General features: G+C 45.9%; 2 protein-coding genes across 2 annotated transcripts; both read right to left on the reverse strand.

Moving 5' to 3' along the window:
• Positions 1–3649, reverse strand: LOC129725361 (protein FAN-like). Its single transcript, XM_055681121.1, has 8 exons — positions 3242–3649; positions 2731–3187; positions 2449–2634; positions 1392–2310; positions 898–1330; positions 708–836; positions 179–651; positions 1–122 (listed from the first exon to the last, which is right to left on the reverse strand). Exons 1-8 carry the CDS (start codon positions 3253–3255, stop codon positions 22–24), a joined length of 2712 nt encoding a protein of 903 aa, XP_055537096.1. The 5' UTR covers positions 3256–3649; the 3' UTR covers positions 1–21.
• Positions 3650–4526: 877 nt separating this feature from the next.
• Positions 4527–8288, reverse strand: LOC129720950 (uncharacterized protein K02A2.6-like). The gene has a single exon (XM_055672914.1). It carries the CDS (start codon positions 8286–8288, stop codon positions 4527–4529), a length of 3762 nt encoding a protein of 1253 aa, XP_055528889.1.
• Positions 8289–10044: the final 1756 nt, after the last annotated feature.

Consider the following 10044-nt stretch of genomic DNA (forward strand, 5'->3'; position numbering starts at 1 on the left):
ACAAAAAAAAAAAAACTATACTCACAGATTGCACCGCCATATTTTCACACAATAATCCCGATCATCTTTTCCACTGGTAATAATCTGACCATCACGGGTGCTTCCGATACAATAAACGCCACCTAAAATTAAAACAAGTTTTTGAATTGTTCCTAGCAACAACGTGCTTCACACTTACCGGAATGCACCACGAGTTCCCTCTGTATCACACCATCCAGCATATTCCACACGTACAATACCCCACCGCGATCACCCAGCAGTAGATACTTGTCATCTTTCGTCCAACAGAGTGTCCCTACCGGGGATACCATTTCCCGCTTGAATATCACCATCCCGGTTTCGATGTCCACAATGTTGAACATACGATCCTCCCCGCAGCTTACGATAAGCGAGCCCGTCCGGTTGAAGCGTGCCACACAAACAGCACCCTCCCGGTGCTGGACAACCAGTTTGTGTTCCTGAGTTTCGATATCGATCGGTTGCTTCCGGTTGTTATGCTTCAGTGTCAGCTTCCAGAGGAAAACCTCCCCGCTGGCAGAACCAACGATCACTTTCAGACTATTACCCGACTGAAACGTGTCCAGACAAACGATTTTATCCTCCAACGGGAGGTAACCGATCACCGCATCGATGTGGAAACTGTTCCATATCCTAGGAATGTGGGTTTTGTTAGCAGGTGAAAAATTTGATGGGTAATTTGTACGTACTTTACGCTACAGTCCCAGCTTCCGGACACTAACAATTCACTCGCATCCACACTAGAGAGGCACGAAACCGCATCGTCATGGGCTGATATCACCTGTGAAATCCGTCCGTAATCGAGGTTGTAAATTATTCTACGAATAAAATGGAACAGTTTTTTTGGAAAACTTAGACCCGAAAAAGAGTTAAAATTACATGCTATTGTCCCAACATCCCAGTATGATTAACTTCTCACTGGTCAACCGAGCGGCGCTTAATGGCATATCGCTGACCTGCACGCTTCGAGTCTGTCGCCTCTCCGTCAGACTGTAACACTTGAAGGTACCATCCTTGCTTGTCGTAAAGATACTACCCATCGTTTCATCCAACAGCAGTGAGGTGATTTCATCTTTGTGGGAGTGATACTGGGCATCCAACTCGATTCGCAGCTCGCCGCCGCTGGCGGGTAGGATTTGGCCATTGTTCAGAGAGGTTTCAATTTTAACCAGCTTTGGAACGTGGGGCGTGCGGAAGAGTTGCTTTGGAATTTGACCGAACTCAGATATTTGAACCTCCAGTGCATGCCGTTTTGCCAGGTCTTTGATTTCGTCCAAATCCACCGAGCCCTCGTAGCATAGGTAGTAAAACACTGGAATAAATTCAACACATTCTTTTTTAATAATGAAGTTAATAATGAAAAGGTAACTCACAATTATTCGCTTTAACTGCTTCCTCACCCCTTTGCTTGTACCCAAAAATCAGGTCAATCCAATGGTGCAGATTAGCGGACACAACGTCCGACTCAAGTGCGTCTCTCAGCAGCCGCACAAACTTCTCCGGAGAGCCTTCGGACCACTTGGGCAGATGCACGTGATTAACTGGAGTCCCGTCAAAGCGCTGTCCGAAATTGATCTTCATCTTGTTCAGTAAGAAATCTCCTCCGCTTTCTGTGTCGTAAAACTCCGGCACCAATTCTTTGAAATCGGCCATGTTATTCAAGCAGTTAATGTACACATCCTCCAATTTGTTAAACATCCGATCCGGATGATCGAAGCGTCCGTTCTGCAAACACAGCATCAACTTCGGATACTTCCTCACCAAATAGAACAGAACCAGTCCAGGAGCGGAATAGTGCGAACCGTACAGAAACTTCGGGTCACCCATCTCTTCATACCGCTCCAGCAGTCGTTGCAGTCTTTCCTCATTCAATGCTCCAATCGGTTTCGTGAGATCCCGATAGACAGCGGGATCGCTTAGATTCAACCGCTCCGAGCTGTAATCGCTAATCACCCACGGAAACACCGGATACTGCGTTAAATCCTGATACGTCCGATCGGCCAAACTGTTCAGATACAGCAGATAGTCGTAGTTCGAGATGAGCCCATTTTGCCACTTGAGCGTGATACTTTCCGGGATCTGTTCGACGACGGAAAAATCGTCCTGCTCGAGAACGTTCGCGTAAAAGTCATCCCGTTCGGACTGACCACGGAAGGATACGTACAGCAGCTGCTCGCGACGCTCGGACGGATGGGACGCGGACCACTTGATTTCCAGACCGACGTGGCGCAGCAGAAAGCGTCGCTTGATGAAGCTCTGAATCGATTTGAGGCGGATTTTCAACACCGGGTACTGCAATGAAGGTTGGAGTATTTCAGAATTTTATCAAAATATGAAAATCCACTAGTTAAGATACAGTTACTCGTGCATAAAAGCATGAAATGCCAGAGATCAGACGTGGAGAAAAAAATAAAACAACGTATGACTCACCGTTTGAATATTGTTGTACGGCTGAAAGTAGACAAACACGTTTGTCAGCAGCAACCGGCCGGGATTCACCACCAGAGGATTGATCTCATCCACCTGATAGTCGACGATAATTTTCTCGTACAGATTCTCCAACCAGAGAGGATTGAATTTCACCCGGTTGTGGCGGGAGAAGACGATGGTTGCGATCTGTAATGAATAAACAAACACAGACGCGGCGCGTTGAATGCGTTATCAAACTTTACGCAGTCGAAAAAAATGAAAAGGTCACACAATCGCACTCACCATACTGTTCTGCTCGTAGGCATGCAGGGTCGAAGCCCGATGTAGCTGACACAGCTGCTGGATGTAATCGTCCAGTTTGGCGTAATGAAAGCTGAACAGAAATACGCGCCGTTCCTGGCAAAAGCGGTACGGTTGGACCACATTGTCGTTGAGCATTTCCGTGTACTGGCTACACTCGATCGTCAGTACGTTGCAGTCCGAGGCGGCCAGACTGGTCGGTTCCCAGCGGCGGATCTGCAAGCAGTCTTTGTAGGCTATTTTCACTAGCGGCAGTCTGAGATTGTCCTTAGCTTCGAAAACCACTGACTTTGAGCACATTTTTAGCCGCCCAATCAGGGAAGCTTGCGACGGGGACGATGACGAAGACGAGGAACCGTGTCCATCGTACGGTTGCATCAGATCCACGGAGAAATCTTCGAAGTAAATTTCACCCGGTTCAAGAAGCAGCAGTGAAAATCTGTGAATCATACCCTTGAGTTTTTATATATCAGCAGAAGAATCAAAGGCTTACCTTTCCTTTTCCATGATAAAGAGAAATAAAAACAGACCGTCACCTGCTGTTACGCTTACATCAATGAACTCGATCTTCACACTGAACTGAGTTGTACACAGCCGGAACAATACAAAACAAACAAACAAACAACTGCTAGTCAGCGAACATTATTGACACACGTACTTTTTACACGACACTTTTCAATTGGATTCTACTGTAAAAACGAATTTGTTATTGCTAATTGTCTCCCGTTTGAGTTTCACTGTTGCGTACTTTTTTTCTATACAAAAGCAAACAAAATCAACACAATCATCTGGTGGCGGTAGGCGGCGATTTTGTTGATTGCAATTTTGTCAGCTGTTCCATATCAGGGTGATTTTCGCCGCTCCGGTGGGGTGGTGATGGGAGCGACGGGTGTGCATTTTCGCCCGGTTTGCTGGTAGGGTATCCGAGCCTGTTTTTGGGTAGAACGTGATTTTGAAAACTGTTTCATGGAGCATTTCCGAGATCCTCTACACAGCTACCCAATCAGCCGTAGTTGAACAGTTGATTTTGCGTCCAAGAATCGACGTGCTTACATATATGTCCGGTCTGGCATAAACAGATATGTATAGTGTTACAAATGAAAGATGTTCAAACTATTGACTATTTATTAAAGTACGTCTGGATTGAACAAGAGCTTGTAATAGAATGAATCTATTTTCTACTTTTCTCTGACAACTAAGTTTTTCCATTTAGTCATCGCATACTCAGTTGTCTAGCTGGTGGTAGCATCTTCCCCTTTATTTCAGTACCGGATGTAATCCTCCAATCGTCATGGCGGTCTTGAGCATCTGGCTGGGCGAGGTGTGATCTCATCATTTCTTAGCGGAATTGCTATAGGCGTTGATACAATCATTGTTGGTGAAGCTGTCCGCATTGTTTCATCCAGGCTGTCAGCGGAATCATTAATGGGCATAGCTAGTCTCGAAACGGAGCTGGTGGATGGTTCTGGATTCAAATTCGATTGAACAGAAACCGGTGATCTGAAATCTGCAATCAGTTCTGCCAATGGTAGATGACTTCGTGGCTGCTGGGCATCATCATACCTAGCGCGTAGTTAATTTGCATGGGAACGAATGAGTTTTCTGCGTCCCGTACCTTGATCCAGTAGAACATTGAAATTCACCTTTCCAAATGCTTCAATGATAGTTCCAGGTTTCCATGTCCAGGTTTTGGCGTTCTTGTGGACCTTGGCGTATACCATTGCTCCAGCAGTTAGAGTTGTGGCGGAAGGTGATAGTGAAGTTGACGTGGATTGGGCTTAATGGATTCCCGTAGGACGAAGCAAATCAAGTGTAGTCGTCATTGGTCTGCCAAACATTACTTCTGCCGGGGATTTTCCTTCCAACACGTTGCTTGGCGTTGAGCGGTATACTTGAAGAAAGGTTTGCAGCGCTTCGGATGATGGTATGTTTTCCCCGTCTGTAATTTTCCGCAGTGAACGCTTGAGCGTGTCCACAAATCGTTCCGCCTGTCCGTTTGACTGTGGATGGTAGGGCGCGGTACGAATGTGAGTGATTCCGGATTTCTCACAGAACTGCTTGAATATGCCACTGCAAAATTGCCTTCCGTTATCCGTAACCAGTGCATCAGGTTTTCCAAATCTTGCAAAAGTCTCTCTTAATAATCCTATTGTCAATGGCGCCGTTGATGAAGAAATTTGGAAGATTTCTGGCCACTTGGTGAAAGAATCAACGATGACCAGATAGTACATTCCCTCGATAGGTCCGGCATAGTCCAAATGAATTCGTTTCCAAGGACCTTCTGCTTTCGGCCATGGCTGAGGTTGGATCTGCGGTGGAGACTTTGCTGCGCAGGCGCATATAGAACAACGTCGTACATAGTTCTGGATATCTTCGTCAATTGCAGGCCAGTAAACGATACTGCGCGCAACTGACTTCATTCGGTCCATTCCAGGATGACCGCGATGAATCTGCTTCAGGATTCGACCACGATATACAGCTGGAACTACGATGCGATCGCAGAACATGATGCAATCCTTGACGATTGAAAGAGATTCTCGCCGGCAACAAAACGTCTTGAGACTTGGATCAGTGATTTGTTTAGCTGCTGGCCAACCAGTGTTGATATGCTGGATAACCGTCTGGAGCAGCTTGTCTTTCTTTGTCGCTGAACGAACCATCTCGAACGTGACTGGAAGATTGCTGAACGAATCACATAAGGCGTTATCCAACTCATCTTCGATGCCGATTGTAGCAACTACAAATTCTTCATCTGGTTTCTCGTGTTTGTTGATCAGCCGGGAGAGAACATCTGCATATCCAAACTGGTCAGTTGAAATATATTCCACGTCGAAATCAAATCCAAGTAGCGTAAGAGCCCATCTCTGGAGACGATTGGCTGTGTGGAGTGGAATTCCTTTGTTGGATCCGAATACCTTCAGGAGCGGTTGATGATCGGTCTGGAGCTTAAAATGGCGACCTAGCAGCATGCGGCGAAATTTGGTCACGGCAAACACCAAAGCGAGTGCTTCTTTCTCCACTTGACTGTAGTTTTGTTCGGATGCCGTCAGTGTCCTTGAAGCGTGAGCAATGGCTTTGATTTGCCCATCTGGAAACTGATGCATGATAACGGCACCTATTCCTGTCTTCGAGGCATCTCCTGCTACGATGATGTCCAAAGCAGGGTTGTAGTGAGTTAGTAAGAGATCCGATTGAAGTACTTTCTTGATTTTAACGAAAGACTCTTGGCACTGCTGACTCCAAACGAATTGGTAGTCTTTCTTCAGCAAATTGTCCAACGGTCGTCGCAATTGGTGCATTTTTTTAACGAATTTACCGTAAAAGCTAACGGCTCCCAAGAACGATCGGACTTGGCTGACATCAGTAGGTCGTGGCATCTGTGTGATAGCGCTGATTTTTGCTGGATCTGGCTGTATACCGTTGGAACTTACAATATGACCAATGAACTTTATGCTGGATTGACCAAAATTGCATGTTTCCAATCGTAGATTGAACCCAAATTCTTGAAGACGGCTGAATAGAGCGTTCAGTGTTCGATCGTGGTCCGTTTCTGTTACTGTGTGGATAATGAAGTCGTCCAGGAAAGACTCTACTCCTTCAATACCAGCGATTACACTGCTCATCAGTTGTTGAAATGCACCGGGTGCTGATTTTACTCCTGAAGCCAACCGATTGAACTGGAACAGGCCTCGATGCGTGTTGATAGTCAGGAGCTTTTTGGAATCATCGTCAACTTCAACTTGCAAATAAGCGTCGGATAGATTGATAACACTGAAAATCTTGCTGCCTGCAAGTTTGCTGAAGATGTCGTCGGGTGTCGGAAGAGGATAGTGGTGGGGTTCCAGAATAGCGTTGAGTCCGGTCGAATAGTCAGCGCAAATTCGCACCTTCCCACCTGGCTTCTTTACTACGACGATCGGTGCTGCCCACTCGGAAAAATCCACTGGAGTGATTATATCGAGTTGCTGTAGACGGTTCAACTCCTCGTCAACCTTCTGAACAATGTGGAACGGTACTGGTCGCTTGGGACGGAAAACCGGTTTCGCATCTGTTTTCAGAAACAATTTGATCTTTGTTTTAGTACAGTGCCCCAGTGTGTCTTTGAAAACTTCGGGGTATCGCCTTAGGTATCGGTTTCCACAATCGAGATTGAAATTAGATTGATTAACTCGATTACAAACGGAGGCGAGTGGCTTGTTCCACAGGTTGAATGCTTCGATGAAGTCTAGTCCGAGTAGGTTCAAGTCCTTTACTGTAGTGACATGACAAGTACCATTTTTGGATTCACCGTTGATAACCATGCTACATTGAAATTCTCCTTTCAACGGTAGTGCAGCACCCGAAGCAGTGTTCGCGCGATGGAAGGTGTTGTTGATAGATGGTGAGCCAAGCTTTTTCCACGTTTGAACCGAGACGATAGTGATGTCTGATCCACAATCCAGCTGTAGATTCGCTGGTTTGTCGTTGATGAGCACAGTGACGTATTTCCGGCTAGGTGCTCCTACTGCGTTGATTGAAAAGATGTAGTTGGATTGAGATTGATACTTTCCTTTTCTCTTCTTTTGCCTGTTGAACCTTGTTGATCCGGGTGCGGATTCTGGCTTCGTTTGCTTGCCGAAACATCCACAATAGCCTTCCTTGTGTCCGGTCTTGTTACACTGCTTACAGAGATGGCTTGTGAATGGGCAATCCTTGACAAAGTGCATGGCACCACATTGCCAACATGGTGTTCGAGGAGATGTCTTCTCGCTTGATTGTTGAGAACCAGGATGCTTCTGTTGCTTTGGGTTCCGAACTGCCTGGACCGATGAAGATAAATGATTCTTCTCCACCAGTGCCGTGTCGTGTTTAAGATTCGACAGGCGCTGGCATTCGGTGACTAAACTCTCGAGATTAACCGTTGTCGCTGTGTCTGCTTCCAATTTTGACAATAATCTGGTCCGAACGTCTGCATCTCTGGATGATTGAAGTCCACAAACGAAAATGAGCCCCTTGAACTGGTCGATAGTTAGCTTGTTTAGCTCGAAGTCCTCGCACTGGCGATTGACAATACCAGCGTAGGTCAGATAATCGTCTGCTTCGTTCTTCACAGTGCGGAGACAGTCGTACCGTTGGCTGAATTGAGACTTGTGGTGTCCAAAAACGGATTTCAGCTTTGTGACCACTTCTAGAAAAGTGAAATCCCGTGGGTGCCGTGGCAGGAGATAGTTCAAAAACTTTTCGTGAACTGGAACGCTGAGACTTCGCAAGAGCAGGCGAATTTTTGCTGCGTCATCCAGTTCTCTCCCGTCGGCATTGAACAAATCTTCATACTTCGAAAAACATCGATCGAACGTCATACTTGCGGCTGGGTCATGATGAAACTCCTTGATTGTCGCCGAAAGCGACTCGATGATCTGCTCCGGATAATTCCTTGGTGGCTGATCACGTGGAACCGTTTCTGTAGCTGTAAGCCGGTCCAGAAGTAACAGAAGCTTGTTCATAATTGCTTGGTTAGAAATTTCTCCTTGATCACTATTGGTTTCGTGATTAGTAGACATTCTTGAATCTTCGGTCTTCGAATGTTCCGGAAGAATCCTCGTCGCCAAAATGTTACAAATGAAAGATGTTCAAACTATTGACTATTTATTAAAGTACGTCTGGATTGAACAAGAGCTTGTAATAGAATGAATCTATTTTCTACTTTTCTCTGACAACTAAGTTTTTCCATTTAGTCATCGCATACTCAGTTGTCTAGCTGGTGGTAGCATATAGTAATCCTCCAATAAAACTGCGGTATCTCGTTGTATTCTCAAACGGTTCACAACAACCGCTTTTCTTCCTCGAGGCGAGGTCAATTCCCACGTGAAGTTATCTACGTGGCTTTCCATTTCCACTTTAATGGCTCCTTGCCACGCCTTAGAATTCTTTGATGTTTGGGCTTCCTTCAGGTTACGAGGATTCAGCATCCGCTAGTACCACATTTACTCGATCCAGTGGAATCTTCTTCGTTGTTCGTTGCGACCGTCGAAGATATTCGTTCTCAATGGAGCCTTCAAGCAATGGGTCACTGCTAGACTCCCCGTATCCAACGTATCCGAACGGCTTCGTTATCCAGCTTCTGACGCTTTTAGTCTAGAATATGAATAAATGCATGCGATCCAAGCACTCTCAAGTTATCGACTTAGGTTTTAATCTATGCCATCGTTCATAATTCGACCTTGCAAAGCAAGAACCGCATCATCTCCAACAGAGAACGAATTTTGTCTTCAGCGGTCTTATTTGCTGTGGGCTGTAGGAAGCTCTGTACAGTCTGCTGTAGCGTAGTTCCCGCCTCGAACATGTTGTGTACGTAGCTTACGTAGTCACGAATCCTCTGTACTTATTGTTATCATCATCGCATGATCATGACGCACTGGTTACCGCGTGGAGTACTCACTTCCAATGGACTGGCCAAATCCGTGTGAATTGAGTTGTCAACTGATTATTGTCCAGAACCAGTCCTAGCTTTGCAGCCCTTGGTCGCTCTACAACAAGCACAGCAGCGGTAGCAACAGGTTTTGACTTTTTCACCGTGTCCCATAGCTCTTCTTTTCAGAGCAGCAGTTTTATATGGAACTTCCAGCTGGTCCAGTTGAAATCGTTCTGTCTCTCGAAAGACATACTTTGATCCGCCATTTTGTATAGTAACTAGTCCGAGAACGTTTATTCGCTATAACACCAAAATTATACCCGCTCCATGAAATCCACTGTTTTTCCTTCTTCGATTCCGGTTCTTTCATACACGTCGCGCTATGTACTAGGCCCATAACCTCTTAAAGGGGCGGCTGTGAATCGAGGAAGAAAAACAAACCACTGTTATTCATCAGAAATTCAACGCCTTTGGCATTCGCTGTGCTGACAAAAGCTTTGATCCTGTCGTTTAGGGCTTCTGCCTCTGTGTCATTCAGTTGTTCATTGAAGTGCTGCTGCCAACTGTCGATCACCTCACGCAAGATTAGATTCCTCCATCCTTATCCCGAAACATTTTGGCTCGCCGTACGAGGCCTGCGCGGTTTCTTGTAGACTCTACGCGTTTCTTGGAAAGACAACTCCAACTCCTGCAACCGGCGCTTGTTTCTGAAAAAAAAGGTCTGTCTTCTAGAGGGGCTTCGAAGAGCTCTCTCCGGTAATGCTGCGTCATGGTTTTGCGTGTACTCAATGACGGTTTCGAGAAGTTTAAGTCGCCCTAGAACATACCGTAGCCGGCGACGATAGCGGATCATCAGGAAATAGTGGTCAAAATGGACGGTTGCGATAGGTTCGGTTTGTTGTGGT

This window comes from Wyeomyia smithii, chromosome 1 (assembly GCF_029784165.1).
Source record: "Wyeomyia smithii strain HCP4-BCI-WySm-NY-G18 chromosome 1, ASM2978416v1, whole genome shotgun sequence".
Lineage (NCBI taxonomy): Eukaryota > Metazoa > Arthropoda > Insecta > Diptera > Culicidae > Wyeomyia > Wyeomyia smithii.

Coding starts and splice junctions, on each gene's coding strand:
- LOC129720950 (XM_055672914.1), bottom strand. CDS start 8,288: ATGTCTACTAATCACGAAACCAATAGTGATCAAGGAGAAATTTCTAAC.
- LOC129725361 (XM_055681121.1), bottom strand. Junction 652..707: donor AGCTGGGACTGTAGCGTAAA/GTACGTACAAAT, acceptor CCACATTCCTAG/GATATGGAACAGTTTCCACA. Junction 123..178: donor GGAACTCGTGGTGCATTCCG/GTAAGTGTGAAG, acceptor TTTTAATTTTAG/GTGGCGTTTATTGTATCGGA.